This window comes from Rhyacophila brunnea, unplaced genomic scaffold (assembly GCF_057557595.1).
Source record: "Rhyacophila brunnea isolate RB1 unplaced genomic scaffold, BYU_Rbru_1.0 scaffold_14, whole genome shotgun sequence".
NCBI classification, from domain to species: domain Eukaryota; kingdom Metazoa; phylum Arthropoda; class Insecta; order Trichoptera; family Rhyacophilidae; genus Rhyacophila; species Rhyacophila brunnea.
Window position 1 is genome coordinate 23,270,922 of NW_028232796.1, and position 18,588 is coordinate 23,289,509.

General features: G+C 33.4%; 1 protein-coding gene across 1 annotated transcript; it reads right to left on the reverse strand.

Annotated features, from left to right (window-relative positions):
* Positions 1 to 472: 472 nt before the first annotated feature.
* Positions 473 to 18,214, reverse strand: LOC147075738 (putative methylthioribulose-1-phosphate dehydratase). Its single transcript, XM_085942027.1, has 6 exons — positions 17,951 to 18,214; positions 9,121 to 9,215; positions 6,181 to 6,294; positions 2,269 to 2,422; positions 1,752 to 1,954; positions 473 to 1,131 (listed from the first exon to the last, which is right to left on the reverse strand). Exons 1-6 carry the CDS (start codon positions 17,966 to 17,968, stop codon positions 1,038 to 1,040), a joined length of 678 nt encoding a protein of 225 aa, XP_085798153.1. The 5' UTR covers positions 17,969 to 18,214; the 3' UTR covers positions 473 to 1,037.
* Between the last annotated feature and the right edge of the window lie 374 nt (positions 18,215 to 18,588).

Consider the following 18,588-nt stretch of genomic DNA (forward strand, 5'->3'; position numbering starts at 1 on the left):
TATAGTTGAGATTTTATTCATATTCAAAACTTTGGAGCTTAATATCTCACTTTGGTATAAATGCCAGATGATACCTTGTTGTTCTAAGGTCACGAATTCTTGTTACAATGTAATACGGAACAAATCAAATTGCATATTTGTAAGCGATTCTTTTGGAAGAAAATATCTATGCAGGCAAAGGCAAGACAAATGACCGCTAAACAAGCTCGTTCAAGAAAGCACTGACCTCAGCCCTATCTTGACGCCCTTCCATTGTATTCAAACAATATAAAACGGAGGTATTTTTACCTACAAAAATACAGTCAATTCAGATCTCTTGCAACGCAATAACGTCCGTCGAGCCGTCATTTATCTCAGACATGATCTTCGTAATTGTCAATTATTATAATTTAGAATCAGTAACATTAAATACTAAAAACGTCCAGTAAAATTTGTAATCAATTTTAATAGTAGGGAGTAAATAAAGTCAGGGTATTATATTTCACACGCCAATCTGTTTATTCATTGGAGTCAAGCAACCATACCTCTCCTCACACACTCCCAGCTACATATTATATCACTATTATTATTAAACTTCACTTTGTGAAATAGCCTTAACGTTATTAGTCACTGTATATAACATGCATTTCAATGGTTGAAAGATTGCCACATCATTAATAATTTATCTCCCGGATCGAGACAATATAGTGCGTGGACTAATATTGTTATAATATTATTATGTTAGAAAGACACAAGGCTAAAGATATCTACATAAGAAGCATGGCTTCAGTGTTGTCTCGAGTTCTAGTTTGTTTTTAACAGTTTTTTTTTTAAAAAATCAAATAAGAGGCACGATATTGATAGCTTTTTTAAAATTCTTTATTTAAGTAATAATGTAACACAATGTATTATTACGGAAATATGTCAAACATTATTTATTGAAATAGGGCTAGTAAATACCCAAATAATTATAAAAGATAGGTACTTGAATAAATGTTCTTAATTTTATATGTGCATCAAAGTATAAAAATATCGAATGGCATTAAAGGTCATTATTTTTAATCTTCTAAAGTGACAGGCTTCATCGATGGATCCAATCCGAGTCTTTTCATTTCGACGGCCATCTCAAAAAGGTAATCGTAGCATTCAGTCCTGAAAAAAAAAACAGGTTTATTCGACCAAACTGATTATGTTGAATTTACCTTCGTTCTGAAGTAAGAACAAACCAAAGAAGAAATAAAGCTTAAATCCATCTACTTCACAATTAATACTGATGTTCAGTTAAAATCGATTTGTTGGCAAATCGATTATTTGTTGATTAGTTTCTCAGGGCAATTGGATATATGATGTCGTCTCATTAACATACTGGGTACTTTCACAGCTGTTCAATTTAGATCTATGTATAACATTTTGACATTACTTTGATTTAACCTAACTCAAGATTCTATGTATCTCGAACTTGGACCAATATAACAAGATTTTTTTGTGGCAAAATTATAGGAGCTATGAAAATTGATTTTTATGACTTTCTTTTGCAAGAATAACGGATAACCCTGCTCCAGATTTTAATATGAAGGTTAATTAGATACCCATTTGCTCAATACCTTGGATTCATGCTATGGATCATAAAGACATAGTATGTTAATTGAAGTAACAAGATGAGAATTTGACTCTAATGCAGAGATTCAAATCTGTGACCTACTAAACAGAAGTCATGGAATTGAACTCAATCGGAGTTATTGAATATAATATAATATTGATTATGCACATACGTAGTCTTCGCGATTTGCCAGGAATCTCCCCATACATATACGCCGTGTCGTCTGACCAATATGGCGCTTGTCCCTGGATATTTTTCAAGTGTATCAGCCATACTCGCAGCGAGATCCTTTTCAAACGGTGTATTTTCGATGATCGGCACAACAAGTTCTTCATCATACTGAAGATTGCGACCTAGCTGAGCATCTTTTATTCCCTGAAATTTAATAAAATTATACTATGTACCTACAAAGTATGTAGTGTTAACAATGTAATAACAAAGAAAATAGAAAGTTGATTTGTTTAAATTCACTAGAAATGAAGAGTTTCTAATTAAAAAAACTGATAAGTGAAACTTATTATGGTCAAAATTATAAAATAAAAATAAAATACATGATTTTTTGTAGAATTGAAACTGATAAAAATGTATTTGCATTTGGTCCAGTTATTGCTGTTAAGCGACAATCATTATAGTTTACATCCATGTTTTATCCGAGCCCTTTAATTAATTCAGTAGAAGAAAAATCGCACCTTTATCATCTCTTGGTGAGTAATACGAAATTCTTTTCCAGGCCATAGTAGCGTAACTCGAACCGCGTGCGGGGAATGGGTGTGGATGACAGCACCGGCTCCCCTCTCTCGATATGCCAGCATAAACAGCGGAGTGCATTGACTTTTCTTCAATCTAGATAAAAAAAAAAATATATCAAAATTATTAAAAAAAAATACTTAAGCTACTTCCTCGGAACCTAAACTCGGTTGCACATATATGTGATTTTGTTCTCATTCAGAAAAGCAAATATATAGAATAGCAAAATGTTGTAGCACAACATACGCAGATGCTGCTCGTCGCGATCAACCATTTGTTGTGGCTAGCCACGTGACGTCACTATCCCGGCATGGTCCCGCCAGTGTGCGTGGAAGAGAGTTGCAAAATTCCTGGCAGTTTTGATTTATCGCCATGTCAGAGTCAAGACAATTTTGTATGTATGACTGGGTTTGTGAATCGTGGCCCAGATGATTTGACCATCTGGCGACGAACTGTCATAGATGTCACCAAGAGTTTTCATACTTTTTAAATACATGAATTACAGTTGAAATAATCCATAATGTGAATTTTTATTAATCCTTTTGACGCAGGCCTATCATATCATAATTTATTGATTAATTGTGCCAAAATTTAATTATAGTTGATTTCGATTGCGCATCCATTTTTTGACCATTTTTATATGTTCAGCACGGTGAACATGCTAATTCGTGGGTCGGGATGTGAAGTCAGATAAGTCACAAATTGTCATTTTGAGATATAGCAAAAACAAAGTTCAAAAAATTCCCCACGTTCCCCTAATTATAATTATTATGTTTTTTTATGAGTAACAAATCAAAGTACATGTAATTTGCTTTCAATTATATGTCCTAGAAGTATTCTAACTATTTTGTTTCGTTAAAACTTTATTGGTTTAAAAAAAAAGGGAATTCACTTATCTGGATTTGCACAAAAAATGATTGACTTATTGTACGACAACATCTTCTTGGCTACGTGAAGGAGGGCGCTGTTGTCGACTAAATGGGAGGAGCTTTTTAGTTTATAATGGAAGTGTGGTTAAAAATGGGAGGAGCATGTTAGTTCACAGTTTTAACACGTAGCCAATAAGATGTTGTCATAGAGTACCTTACTACGCACAAAGTAATATTATTATTTTTCCATGGTAAATCCGACTAATATTAGCAATAAAACACACATTTTATACATAAATCTTATTGGTTTATTGAACAAAATATATAAATTTAAAATTAGCATTTTTATAACTTTTTTTTTTAAACTTTAAATTGTTATGTAAGTAGTGAAAAGGCACAAAAACGTGAATATTATAAAATTTCATCGTTATCATTAAACTTCAGTATGGATTTCTTCAATGGTAGCAGGTTAAATCCCTAAGTGTCTCAAGTGACTCTTAAAATTCTCTATAATACGGTGAAATGTATGGAAGTAAGTCTCAAATCTTTCGTCATGTCTCGTCTTATATTTGAAATTTGTTAAAATGCAGTCGTCTCGTCGAGAGTTCTTTGAAATTTCACTATTCCCGGTTCATGTTTGTTGAATTGAAGCCACTTAACATCTCTCTAAACAAACTTATTCCTATCTGTGTATATTTTTCTTAGTTGCAATGGTCCTTTTAATTGATCCGAGTAGTTAAAAAAATCTGCACGAGTCATTTCAGTGACTTTAAAAGGATTTTTTTTGCAGCCTCGCACATTAATTTGGCCCAATCATGAGGATGTTCGATCATTCCACCAAATGTCTTTTTCTTCTTTACAATTATGCGATGGTCACTATTGCACTCCATTTTATGTGTGTGGCCAGAGACTAAAAATTTCGTTTAAAGTCTCAGAATGTTTCACTGCTATCATGCATCCCCTCGGTTAAGCATATGAACAGGCATGAAGCGATATCGTTAGCTCGTTAGCTTACCTATTAGCAAGAGCCACATGCCATACATAGCAATATCCCTGGTTATTATCAAAATCATGCACTGTCAAATTTAATATCCATAGCTGTCGTTTGTAAAAGGCCAGGCAACTTTCAACAACTGGTGTGGGCAGACATTGCTGCATGTCAAATGTTACAATCTGGCAAAAGGGATCTTGCAAGATGTATGTTTTATCACAACTCTTAGCTGAATATGCAAAGCCAGCTTCGTCATGATGCTCTTTCAATTCCTCACGATTTTTATTTCTTTCCTCATCGTCGGTGGAATTCTTAATTTGTATATTAAGTTTAGCACATTTTTGGCAAGTATCCTTATTTGGCCGTTTGAATGTTAAGTTCATGCTATGAAATATTTCACTGTATAAACGAATATTGATGGGATTAGAGCTCTCTTCAAATATTGAGAATAAATCTCAGTTATTGTCAAATGTGGCGGTAAGTATTTTCTGACACTGACAGAGTCCCTTCTAGAGTAATGACTCTCATATGATGGGATTGAGAGTATATTATGTGTCTTTGCTATTTGGCTATCTTCTTCGCTGTTTTTTTTTCCTCTAGCATCTTCTTAAATAAGTATACCGGAAGTAATCTCACGTTATTTTTCAAAACATGTTCAAAAAATTGTGACTTTCACCCAATGTTTTTATTTTACAATCTTTACAAATCGGTTTCCGTAACAGTTCAACAGTCAAGTAATATTGAACTGTTACTTGGCGAAAATGTTGTTTTCCTGGTTCGCTTTGTCTGATATGACTTTTTTTCGTATTCATAACTTCCATTATAATTGTTGTGTAACTTTCGCCAGTATTTCGTACAACTTCTTTATCATTTCTGAAGGCTTTTGTATCATCCTTTAAGTTACGTTTTTGGTGATTATTTCTTCTCCATCAAGCGTGAGGGTTATAGGTTAAAACATCGTTGTGATGTGTAATCGTGGAAGCATTATTTGAGAACGAAGGGTGTGGTTCTTCAATGTCACTATCATCAGATGGTAAATTAGACTGTAATATTCTTGAATATTAAATTCAGGATTTTTTATGCTGTCATCTCAATACTCAACATACAAGTTATTGGAGTATGTGGTTGAACCTAGAAGTAGGATTATTTGTTTAGATATTGTGTACGTGTTTTTAGATTTAAATAAATCAAATTCGATAAATTTTGTATAATTTACAAATAATACACATACCTACTTATTTTTATAAGTCATATTTATAATATGACTATTTTACTTACGTTCTGTTGTTATTTTTTTTCAAAATCTCTCAAAATATCTTAAAAAATACGCTAGATTCACCAAAATCAACACTGAGTAGGTATGACGTTTGAAGGTCATACACCAACTAATGCCTACTATGAGTAGTAAGGTAAGTTACACAAAATGTTGACTTATCTGACTACTCATGTGACTTAACTGTGTACACACACCATAAAATAAAAAATATGTTTTGACTGAAAATGCATCTCGCCAATGGTGAGATGTACGACTTACCTGACTGCACACAACGAAAGATTTTTTTTTTTTATTATATTGGCATTCATATCTCATTTTTGCTGTTTTGTGACTTACCTGACTACACTCCCGACCCACGAATTGTCTCTATGAAACTTTATTTCAAAATACTTACTTCGATCAGGCAGTATTTTTACTGTTCAGAAAAGCCAACATTTTTTCTGCCAAATAGTTTCTTTTCTTACTCTGTCTGACATATTTTTGTCTATTTGTGTTGGCAACATTGGTCATAACAATAATGTTCAAACCAAAATTGGATATAATCTTTTTGAAAAGCTGCCAGCCTCGCAGAAATCTTATATAAAGGCACGAAACATTGGAACTGCCATTATTTATTTGTTCAAGATTGTTCTATTGATGTAAAATATGTAGATATACCATGACAATAAAATATTAGGTACAATTAATAATAAACCTATGAACTAATGGTAATCCTCACTTTTTTTCTGGAGGGGGTAGTTCAAGATCCTCATCATGAATATTCTGTACGAACATATCATCAGCCTTCATTCGCTCCTTTTGTACCCCAGATGGGGCTATATAAATGTGTTCCCTGAAATAACCAGAATATTACATTTTATCAAACGCTGAAGATTTTTCTATAAAGTAATTTGTATTGAGTTTGACCTATTGAAGAATTTAGTTGAAGTTTAATGGCAACAATCTCGAAAGATATTTTATAATTCTCATTATGTATTCTTCTTCAAAACACAAGGATTGTGACACAGGTAATTTCGGCATCACGTGACGGGTTACCACCAGATATACACCTGAACCAAATTTCAATAAAAATAAATAAACCAATTACAAATCATGATTGAAATTGAGGTGCTAAGGATTAAGATTAAACTAATATAAGTGCACTGGTAAAGTAAATTCAATTCAAAGTTTAATACCTATGCAAATGTAAATTTTATAGTTTTCAACTTTCTGTAAATGAGATCTTCTTCTCAAATGATCCTTTATTCCAGGGCTCGAAATGGAACGGAACGCACCGGAGCGCCGTTCCGGCTCGTGAAATTTGTAAAATTATCGCTCCGTCTCGTGGAAAAAATATGTTTACCATCTGAGCTAGATAGGCCATAGAATAGAAAATCTGACACACTTATTTTTATAAAATACACATACGATTTGATGACTATGTAAATATCTTCAGCAAATTTGTCCAGCGCTCCGGTTCGTAAACTTTTCCATTTCGAGCGCTGCTTTATTCCATGAAAACAGACGACAAACCAAGCCAAAACAAATTATATAATATGGTTACTATGGAAATAATAATGACATTTTATATACCACATCCATGGGATAATTATATACTCCAATGTCGAGAATAAAATGGTTATATCTTTTCATACAAAACAGTAACATGTTTGAATATGCCATATTATATGAATTCTGTTTCATGCATAAATAGTTATGTGGTGTGTGAAAACAGCTTATAACTTTTTTTTTAATTAATATATTATGTCACCTGTACTCTTTTATTTTGTTAACTGTTAATTCATGGTGGAACTGCATTGTATTGTTGTTTTTATTTAATAAAACGCAATTTTTTATAGTACTTATTCCACTTTTAATTAATATATTAGGACCGGTTTCGTCCGCCTCAGTTGGGACATTTTCAACTGAATACATTTTTTTTAAAACAATATTTATCAAACAAAATTCAAAGCGATAGAAATAATATAACAATAGGTACATAATAATTATCCGTCCAATAATATTTAATAATTATGTATGATAATTATTATGTACCTATTGTTATATTATTTCTATCGCTTTGAATTTTGTTTGATAAATATTGTTTTAAAAAAAATGTATTCAGTTGAAAATATCCCACTGAGGCGGACGAAACCGGTCCTAATATATTAATTAAAAGTGGAATAAGTACTATAAAAAATTGCGTTTTATTAAATAAAAACAACACTCACCTGTACTCATCAAATCTAAATCTAATCAAATAATCGAGTCATCACTTATCGATAGTCTTAATTTTTTATATTTATTATGATTGTGAATAAAGTGTTTACACTTTGAATGCTAAACAAATATATATCGTTGTTAATAATACCAACGAGAAATGCTAACCAAAATCATTGCTGACGTCACAACGCTTATAATGGTAAATTATTTTGAGAACTTCGTACACCATTATCAAACCAGTTTTTATTATGTTTGCTTTACATATTTAATTACTGTTTTCAAAACTTCATTTGGGGGTTAGATGATTTATTTATTGGGAATTAAAGTTATTTATTAAAAGGGAAATCAATGTATGCACCTATGTCTTATTAAAACTTCTAATTGACATTAAAATGTTACAATTAATTATGTGCACTTAATAATGCCTGTACATGTGCATTGATTTACTGGCACCAATAGTGTGTAAATTCAGCTATCGCGATAATAACTGTTTACATGTAAAAGTGCTGACTGTCTCTCCAATCTCATTCTCTAAGTGTAAGCGAGATTCAATGTTGTCATTGTATGGTGCTATTTGACAGGTTCGTAGATAATCAGTAAACGTCAAAATGTTCTGTGCGGTATAGTTCATACTTCTTCCGGCAGGTTTGCCTCTATCGTTTATCTATCAAGTACCAATTATTGTGTGAAAATTCAAAAGCTTCTGAACTTTTTTGATTCATGCATGCAATCTTGCAACTTGCACGATAATACGTGTTTCCACTGTATTATCTTGTTATGACCACGATAATGTGTACCTACTGTCAGCAGTATATCAATGCAAGTGTAAACGGGGTATAATGGACAAATACAGTTAAGTAATACATTTTATGAAATACCTACCTACCTATTATTATTATGTCATATTCTGAATAATTATTATAATACAATCAAAACATAAAGAAATAACGTAATTAAGTGTAAATAATCTGAAGTTATTGGCAATAATTATCTGATCAATGTAACTTTAATTGTACCCGCAGATATTTATTTTTAACTTTATGTGGTTCCGCTGACAAAACCATTACAATCTGCGCCGTAAACTTTCATAGTTGAGCAAAGAAAAAAGGTGTGTGTGATAAATTATTATAAACAGTGGCATGTGTGTGAATAGGGAATGTAGATTCCTCTACCCACAATTGGCACGTTTGCAGGCAATCGGACAATCCTATATTCAATTCAACCTACCGCGAGTTGTGTTATTAGTCTCCCGTACGCTTGGCGTTAAAATAATAATCCAATATCCCACAATCAATAAGAAAGGTAGAGTGTTTTAAAATAATACCATATGTTTTTATCGACAATAATAATTATAAATCAGCATTTCTCGCTGGGTTTTTGAAAACCATCATAGCAGCGAAAAGGTTTTCATCGACAGATGCATTAAGCAACTATATTTTTTAATGAATCATCTCACCCATGCTTGATTGATATTCCACCGCCTGTACCCGTGACCCATCCTAGATGATAGAATTGTTTGCACAGAGCAGGAATTAAGTTTCTAGGATGTTCCTGTAAACCAAAATTTTTAATTGCAATAAAATTACCTTTTGAAATTTTTCTAAACAATGAAATCGTTTTGATTCAGTATAAATCGAGTAATGGTACGATGAGCACACACCTATAATGCAATGAGTTCCAAGGAGTGATGGCTGGTCCAACTAATATCGTACAAGTGCACTGCCTGCCTGCATTTTTTTGGAATATTGCTCAACATAGTTGAACATAATATATATTATTGTTCTTCATAGGTTTTCAATATTATCACTCATTTATTGTAGTGCAAACCATAAACATCCACCATGGATCGCATACGTCATGTGAGCGCAAGTACTCTAATTCATAATGCAGGGGAGGGTAGAGGGCAGCAGAAGCGTAGGTAGAAGGAGATTCTCTTGGTTATGCAACCTCCATAAGTGGCTCAATGTCCAAGGTGTTGGGGATCTGGCACATGCGGGCATGACCATCATGACGCTGAACACGTCCTCTGGGACTGCCCACTGATGGGATCTGACCTGTTTGCCAGGGTCTGTACACAGACGGGCCCGATTGGCCACACCGGCTTGATATCAACTAAGGCCATCTTTGAGGCATTTGAAATTTTTTTTTTTTCATTTTCTAAAACTCTTTCTTTAAGCACTAAGGTGCATGGTTGCTACATCAGTTCCATGCAGCATCATTTCGGGACAAGTGTGGCACTAAAATCTTTTCATTCTGACACGTTTATAGCGTTCATAGAAGGCAGTCGTGCACAAACCGCAACTGCATATACATGGCGTGTGGAGATGGGGTAACTCAAATCATGGCCTATGATAGGGTGGTGTACTGCGAGTTGGTCATCAACCTTTGATGGAAATTTTAATCAAAAGATGGAAATCATAGACTTACCAGCATTCTTTGTCTTTGATTTAGGGCATTCAAACCGGTATAAACCGAACCAAGTTAAAATTCTTAGCACCTAAGTATATGTATATAAGTATATTGTACGCCCACGGTGGCCGCGCGGCATAAGCGTTGGACTATAAAGCCGTGGGTCCCAGGTTCGAATCCTGGGTCTGACAAGTACACATATTGTTTTTCAATTTGTGTGTGTCAGGGTATTGACACGAACAAAAACGCCGACCTTCAGTTAGTGTTTATGGCAGAGTATGGTTTAACGACATAACTATACAAATCTAGCCTTGTAGTCAATTCTACTTCTCAATAGCCGTGCGACAATCTCACGACAAGGTACAAACAGAATATATAAGTCCCATGGTCCTAAACTATGGAAGAATCAAGAATGAAATGGTCAAAAAGACTATGAACAGGTAACCACTAGCGTAATCGTTTAGTATTAGGAAGTAAAATGTATGTTGTTTACCTTTTCTTTGTAAATGTAATAAAATTTTACGTAGAAAATTTCGCCCCCAAGAATCGAGACTGCTCAAGTGTAATTGGAACGCTGTGACCACAGGCCTCGAAGTGACACGTCGCGTAGATTTGGCGCGATGTTATTTTGGAAATAATTTCCGGGAAATCTCCATTAAACTTAGAAAATAAGTTATGGGAGAGATTGTTTACGTAAAATTTAGCAAGTACATGCTTCAATAACTTTTATAGCAATAATGGAAATGTATGAAAATTGAAAAAGAAAATTGAATATTTATAAATTTATATACTGTATAATTATGAATAAAGAATTTTAACACTAATTTTATCAGCACAAGATAGAGGCGAACTACCGTTATAAAAATATTGTAAACGCGTATCTATATCTATAGACGCGTAATTATAATTATAAATTTTGTTAATGCTATAACTCGCTAACTATAATGAATATTGTAAAAATAACAATTGGAAAAACTTAAGGTTCTGGTATAGATGGGTTTCTACCCATAAACAATAATAAATCTTAATCGCGTCTTGGATAAATAAAAGAATCAAATACTGCGACTAAAAACACAAATTGACGCGTGACCTTGAACCTTAACTGAATTCTGTTCGACTAGAATTTACGGCCCGGCTGTGTTGAGTTGCCAGATAAAAATAGATTCAAGGTTACGTTTAGATTACTATGGAAAAGCCACTATTAAAGACTAAATAAAGTTGTAGTCGCTTGTAAATAACATCTTGTTAGGATTAAGCATTTATATATTTAAGTTGAAATGTTAAGTATAACATTATAGTATTTTCACGTAATAATGTTCGTCCGAAAGGTAAATATCGAATGAAACGTTTTCTGCGGCTCCAAATAGTTTTATTAAAACTTAGTAAAATTCTATTGGCCTAAAAAGGCCAAGAGTGGTGGAAAGGACTAGTACGTGGGTGTCAACCTTTCGTTTTGACATTTTAAGTTTAAAGACTGCCATTCCCTTATTTAGTACCCGAATACTTATTCCGATACCTCGATGGAAAGCTAGAAACTTTCCCCTTCGTTCGAACACGAAAAATCATATAAAATCAACTATTTTGCTTACGTCACCGCTACGGCGTATTTAAGGGACTTGTTCTAGAGGGTGCTTGAAACACCCCTATTGAAACTTTATTTTGTGAAAATAAGGTAGAGTAATTTTAACCCGATTTAATTAGAAGATATCTCTATTAGAAAGTTGCCAGGAACGGGAGATATATGTAAATTTATCCCGTGAGAGAAAGATATACATCTGCTATCCCTTACGGACTGTTTCCTGTTAAACCTCTATCCGAAGGGTATAAAAGGTGACCACTTTTCCCGTAAAATCATTAGTTTCTACACTTCTCACCAGCGATCTCCTACTAAGCAGCAGTCCTTCCGCGGATACGAGACACGGTTCTCAGTAACATTCGTGAAATTTACCTACAATAAGTCCCCATCGACGGGCAAAAAGTAACGCGAATATCTCGTATCTGCCGGTCGTGACGTGTGCCGCAAAACGTAGCGCGAATAACACGTATCTGTCGGTAGTGACGTCGGCCGCTAAAACGTAGCTCGAATACCACGTATCTGTCGATAGTAACGCGCTCGCGGAGTAATTTCATTTTTCATTACTCATCATACGAGGTGACGTAATCGGGATAAATTACGTGATCGGATTTGTTTTATAAAAACAAATTAATAAACTCAGTTTGTAATAATAAATTTTACAAATCTTTTTTCGGAATTATAAAATAAATTTTTGAAACTTTATTTAGTAAACATAATCATAAAATAAATTTTAGTAAACAAATTTATAAACATAAAAACAAATTTTAGTAAATAAATTTGTAAACATTAAGTAAACCTTTTGTAAACAAGTCTGTAAACACAAATAAATATTTGTAAATACACTGTGAACATAAATAAACTTTATAACGACAATAAAATAATTCTATTCTTTTATAAACCTAATACTGTGTGACCAAAGAATAATTTATATTTTCTTTCTTATGGGAAAATATTTCTCGAATTAAAAATATCCAAAGAATATCGGCGTATACATTCTCTGAATTAGGTGTGACTTTTCGGGAATTTGTGAAAGATTTCACAGAGATCCTATAGTGAACAAATAAATAGTTTGCTGATACTTTAATGAGATTTAATTACGGGAACAATGACAGTTAATCTTATTGTGTGACCGTGAACTCTAGTACCTGAATAAATTCGGCACCACACCAGCTGAGAGTTTTATTCGGGAATTCAAAAGTTGTGATACTACAAAGGAGATCCACCTCTCCTAATTCATCACTAGTCTCCTCAGTGACGGCCCGGTAGCATTATTGAGCTAGCCGTGAGCCGGGTCATGTCAGTATGGACCTAATAGGTTGAGCAAGTGGCTGATATCCATTTCTCGTAAAAAACAAAATCTGTCAAGACAAACCTCCACTCTGTGGAGGCCCATATGATCCTATCAGGATCGGACATGGTCAAAAAAAAAAAAAAAAGTATATGAACCAAAGATAAGTTTGAATATAACCAAAATAGCATGTGAAAGCTATTACGGCACATGGTGACAAATAATAAGCAACACTTATAAAGTCGCCTGCCTAATTTACTTTATTATCCAAACTTATTGTTATTAGTGTTGTGACAGTCTATTTGTTTGGTCAAAGTTATTAGAATAAATAATGGCGCGGCTGCCTTTAATGATTACGTGTATGCCTCAGGTGTATGCAACTGACCAAATGCCCCATGGCCATCTATAGAGAGCGGTCGGATATGCACAACTTCTTTGAGTTTTTTTGCTTAATCCACCAATGGCCCAATTACAGATAAAGTGTTGACATTGTATAATTTTTCCCATATTATGGAGAGTAGGTTTATTTATATTAGTACAATTTGAAATATAATATTGTTAATTCAGCAAGCAAAGCAACTGGCATACCTTTTAGCACCATTCAGATAACAATGCGGGAAGGGAAAGAATCAATATAATATGTGACGGGTAACTCATAATTCAGTACTCCAAAAAGCAACAATGAATATGGAGAATTTAACCGAAAAACATAAAATTGTTGATCGGTTTTTACATATTTACACTCTGAATAAATGGAAAAAATTCTGTGTGCATGTGATAAAAATCAAAGGCAAGTAATTTAGGAATAAACACAAATAATATGGATAATTTGATAACAAAAATTGGCACGGAGTCGAATGACAGTGGCAACGATTATTATTTAAACAGCTAATCAGATGCAATGTTAGAGTAATGTGCAATTTATGTTGTAAGCCATTTTAATTATGTGTAATACAGGTTGCTCCCCTCTTAACCTCTTTCGTAACAGACCGAAAACTGGCGAACCCATCCGTACTTTAAAAACTCCATGCATATGTAGTCTACTTATAGTTATATGTATCATCGATATTTTATATAAATTTCAAAACTAAAAAAATTCCAATGTGTACATATTCTTTTTGATATCATTATCAGGTGTATTAACCACATCATATAAAAAATGTAAAACACTGCTGGAATGTATTTACATTTTGTTTTTTTAATAATTTGTGAAGTAACTTATTGAACGAAGACCAAACATGATTAAAAATGAAGAAACAATGGAACCTCGGAACTATTCACATTTTTGAAGGGAACTAGTTCAGGCTGCGGGTTCTTAAGGGTCCTAGTCCCGGTTCCAGCTACAAAATAATATAGTGGTTCTTTCCAGTTCTATTTTTAGCTTTAGTAGGAAAAACATAGGTTAAATAAAAACACAAATATACATAATGTTGTACTGTACATATTTTCATGTTTATTATTTTCCAGTTTTCCATACGTTATAGTGATCGGCACCATCAGGTTTTATAGAGTGCTGTATTACTGAGATTCTACTTGGCTATACCTCAGTTGAGGCATGGTCTAAAAAGATCGTGGCTAGGCGATGCGCGGATTGCGGGTGCAAATGACACACGCTGACCGAAATATAATTTGTCATATAAATCCAACATGCGTCTATTTAATGTTCTGTTTATTATTCTATTAGTAACAATAATAATATATTCATTGACATGTTTTCTTTTTAAAGTAAATGGGTAATGTTTTAGTCATCTTTACACGATTTAAGAATTAATACCCCCGTCGCCATCACGAAACAAATTAACGTATTCACACCTCGACGTTCGGTCTCTGAGTGCCAGCGAGTCCAAAATTTCGTCGTGCCTATAGTTGAAAATTATTTGCCGCTTCACTGAAGTATCGCCTTAATAATTATTATTATGTACCTATATATACACAAGTTGGATAATTGTTATTTGCTTCACAAAGGTGAATAACATTGTTATGAAAAAAGTTTATAAAGTTTTTTTATCTTGTAGGAGTACCTACCTACCCAGAAAAAATTTCATGAACATAGAATTATCTTGACAGGGAAAAATTTTTTGCATTCTGTATTTTTTACCCAAATACTATAATTTTTATATATTTATCCCATTTTGAGAATCTGGATAATTATTCGGTAATGACTTGTTTGAGGTACACCCGATCCTCTTTTTGTACTTTTTTTTGCTTTTACTTTAAAAAATCTAAAAAGAATAGAAATAGGTATGTATGTACATATTTATCAAAAAATTGCATTACAATGGACCGCACGCCACTGTTGTCATACATACATATGTATGTACATGGCGCGACTAGTCAGTCACTTCGGGTTCGATACGAGAAGACATGCTGCGTGCTTTGGCATCAGCGTCATTAAGCCAACGAACAACAGCAGTAAAATGGCATGTTTATTGTCAAGTAGCGACACTGAATGAATATATTTCTCTATGCTAAATATAATTTAAATCAAAAACTATATATTTTTTATGTATAAATAATAAATACATTCGATTTATTTTTGAGTTCAAGATTGTCGTATTTTGAGTAATGGAACCTACCTATCTACCATTTTTGTATGGGCACCTTATCTTTTTTTACAGTTTTGTTTTGCACGGTAGTCTTTGGAACGTATCCTCCGTGCAAAAAGAGGATTGGGTGTATAAATAACACATGAAAAATAATACCATGTTCAAGAACAATTCAGTTTTAAAAAATCTGGTAACATTTTCATTGGACGATCAATAGACTGTACGGTGACACCATCCTATGCATTCTCTTCAGATCTAATCTCTGCCTTGAGAACCGCCTCGCTCAACAAAAGTTTTATATTGGTCTGCTCTACCATTGGTAGTTTCTTTATCGCCTTAGCCATGCTCAAGAAAAACAAATCAAGGCGGTCAAAGTGATCCAACACAGGGAAAGTATTATCTCTTTTTTCCTCAGCAATTTTGATTGACTTTTTCAACTCCTCATTTTCCTTTTGTAGTCGTTCATTCTTTAATTGAGATCTGTTACGTTCATGTTTTTTGAAGTTATTTGGGTCGTGATTTGTGGTCTTCGCTGACTCTTCCAATGGTTTAAACCAACTTACAAAATCTGCGAAAAAATTACAGACAGTTGATTTCTTAGTGTAAGGTAGGGTAAATAAATATACAGTATACCATATTGTGTCATTTCCAGTAAGTATAAAAAAAGGTTCAAAATCGGTCTGAACCATTAGTTTCCTTACTTAAAAACAAACTAAAACCTCTAGTGGTCATATTAACTCACATCAAGTTATTCCCGGAGATCTGTCAAAACGGCCCGGCCTGCAACTGATCATCTGGTCCTGCCTGCTTTACCCTGACGGCCAGTTATGTCATATCAAACCTTGGTATCGGTAATGTATCAAAAGAAAATTGTCTATACCTACTTACCTGCTCTGTATCGATAGAGAAATGGATGTCAAAGTATCAGCAAGTAGGTATAAAATACTTATTGACATTTCTAATGGCGGTTGAAAACACGCTAAATTGATGGTGTCATGTAGCGGAAATTGTATCTGGACACGAATTCATGGTAGGTTGAAATAAAGCTGCAGAATAGAGCAGCAACACCTTACCACAACCTAATAGTTTCTGGGGTGCAGTAAGTTGTGCTAGTGTTTAAGTCTAAAAACCATGCTACGGTATACTGTATATTTACCCAAAGTCGTATAATTTCATGAGTAGGTAAGGTAGGTACCTAAATATTATGAAAAAAAAAACCTACCAGGATGGCAATAGCTACTCCTGTCAATAACCATTGACGGGTGGCAGTGCTTCAAATGTCCGGATAAATTGCTTCTACCGCCTCCTGTACAGCTCAATACTTTCAAGCAAGCGTCGCATCTCGCACAGTCTGAATTTTCAGATTTCGTAAAATATCTCCATATATAACTTGCATTACGACGCTTGTAGGCTGGTATCCACATAATTGACAATTTGTATCCAGAATCAAGACACTTACGCTGTGACTAGTATTGTGTTAATATTATGTAAAAAGCCACAAGCCTTTACATACATAAAAACAAGTCTCAAATAATATGTACGAAAATAATCGCAGCTGTCAAAACAACATTGTTTTTTGTTGCTATCTTTTTGTCACAAATTATAGTATGCGTTCCGAAAAATTATAGTACCTACGCAAAAGATAGTATGGATGATATTTTAAATATTTCCAAATTTTTTTGGAAGTGAATTAGAAAAATTTCGTTCAGTGGGTCTATTCTATACTTATCGAACACTAAATTGATAAATAGTATCAAACTTAGGGTAGGTTTGTATCAAAATATTAGCACTTATTGTAACAATTACACGAAGCCGGTTTTTATTGTTGCAATAAGTGCGATATTTTAACAGCAGCAAGATAGGTGCTGTTAAAATATAGCACTTATTGCAACAATAAAAACCGGCTTCGTGTAATTGTTACAATAAGTGCTAATATTTTGATACAAACCTACCCTAAGTTTGATAATATTTTTCACTTTATCACTTTAGCGGTCGATAAGCATAGAATAGACCCACAGAAATTGAGAACTTTCTTTTAGTTTTAGACTCATCTAAGAGAATGCTAACGAATATAGAAAATCGTTTACGCGTTAATTTTTGGATCGAACTTCAACGCTTTTTTTCTCACATCTTGGCAAATATTTCGTGTCTGAATCATTTTAATTTTCCAAGTTAATTTCAAAATTACAGTATTTCCAACCAAATTATAGTACCTATGGAAAAGCGAAATTATGGTGCTTTTGGCGTACCTACCTATTATACCTTTTCCATAATTCGTAATAGTACGCAGAACAAAATTATAGAACAAATACTATACATATTGTACGGTTGGCAGCACTGCCTGAGAATGACCTCTGCAATGGAACGAAATGCCGAGGAGGTTGTCGAAGGAACGAATAATAATTAATAGTACTTTATTAACAGAGTATTTAGTATTGTATTGTTATAGCAATGATATAAGCCTTACGTCAGAAAGATCAGCCATCTTCACACTCAGCAGGTGGATACAACACAATACAAGTCTCAGAAAATTTTCCGAGCGTTAAGTCAAATCTTTATCAGTAAAGTTGTTTTTATCAGAAATAATTAAACAAACATACTACGTATGCGTGCGGACTGAAGAAGTAGGTATTAAAAAATCGAGCGTTGTTGCAGTTTGACATCTAGTAAGTGTCAAAACAATAATGTCAAAAATATCACTGAACCTGATAAAGTGACATTTTGAGAAGGCAATCGTGTTTACTGAAAGGCTGTAGTTAACTAATTTTAAATGCCCGAAAAATGAATAGAGTAGGTAGGTACATACGTATTGGGTATCAGAATTATAAATCAAACGCTATTATTTAAATAACTATTTTTTGAATTTGAATTAAAAGTTTGAAAGACCGACGAGTTGCTAGACGAAAAAAATAGGAAATAATATCCAGTACGTATTTATTTTTACACAGGTTTTATTGTATTTTTGACAAATAATAATATTATACGAGACTTGTCGGGTTTGAATTGTTATTTTATAATTTTAACGGAGCATTTACAGAGTTGATCTAGAATTTAAAAACAAAAAAATAAAGTAGTTGGGATAATAAATACTGAAAATGTGTTATT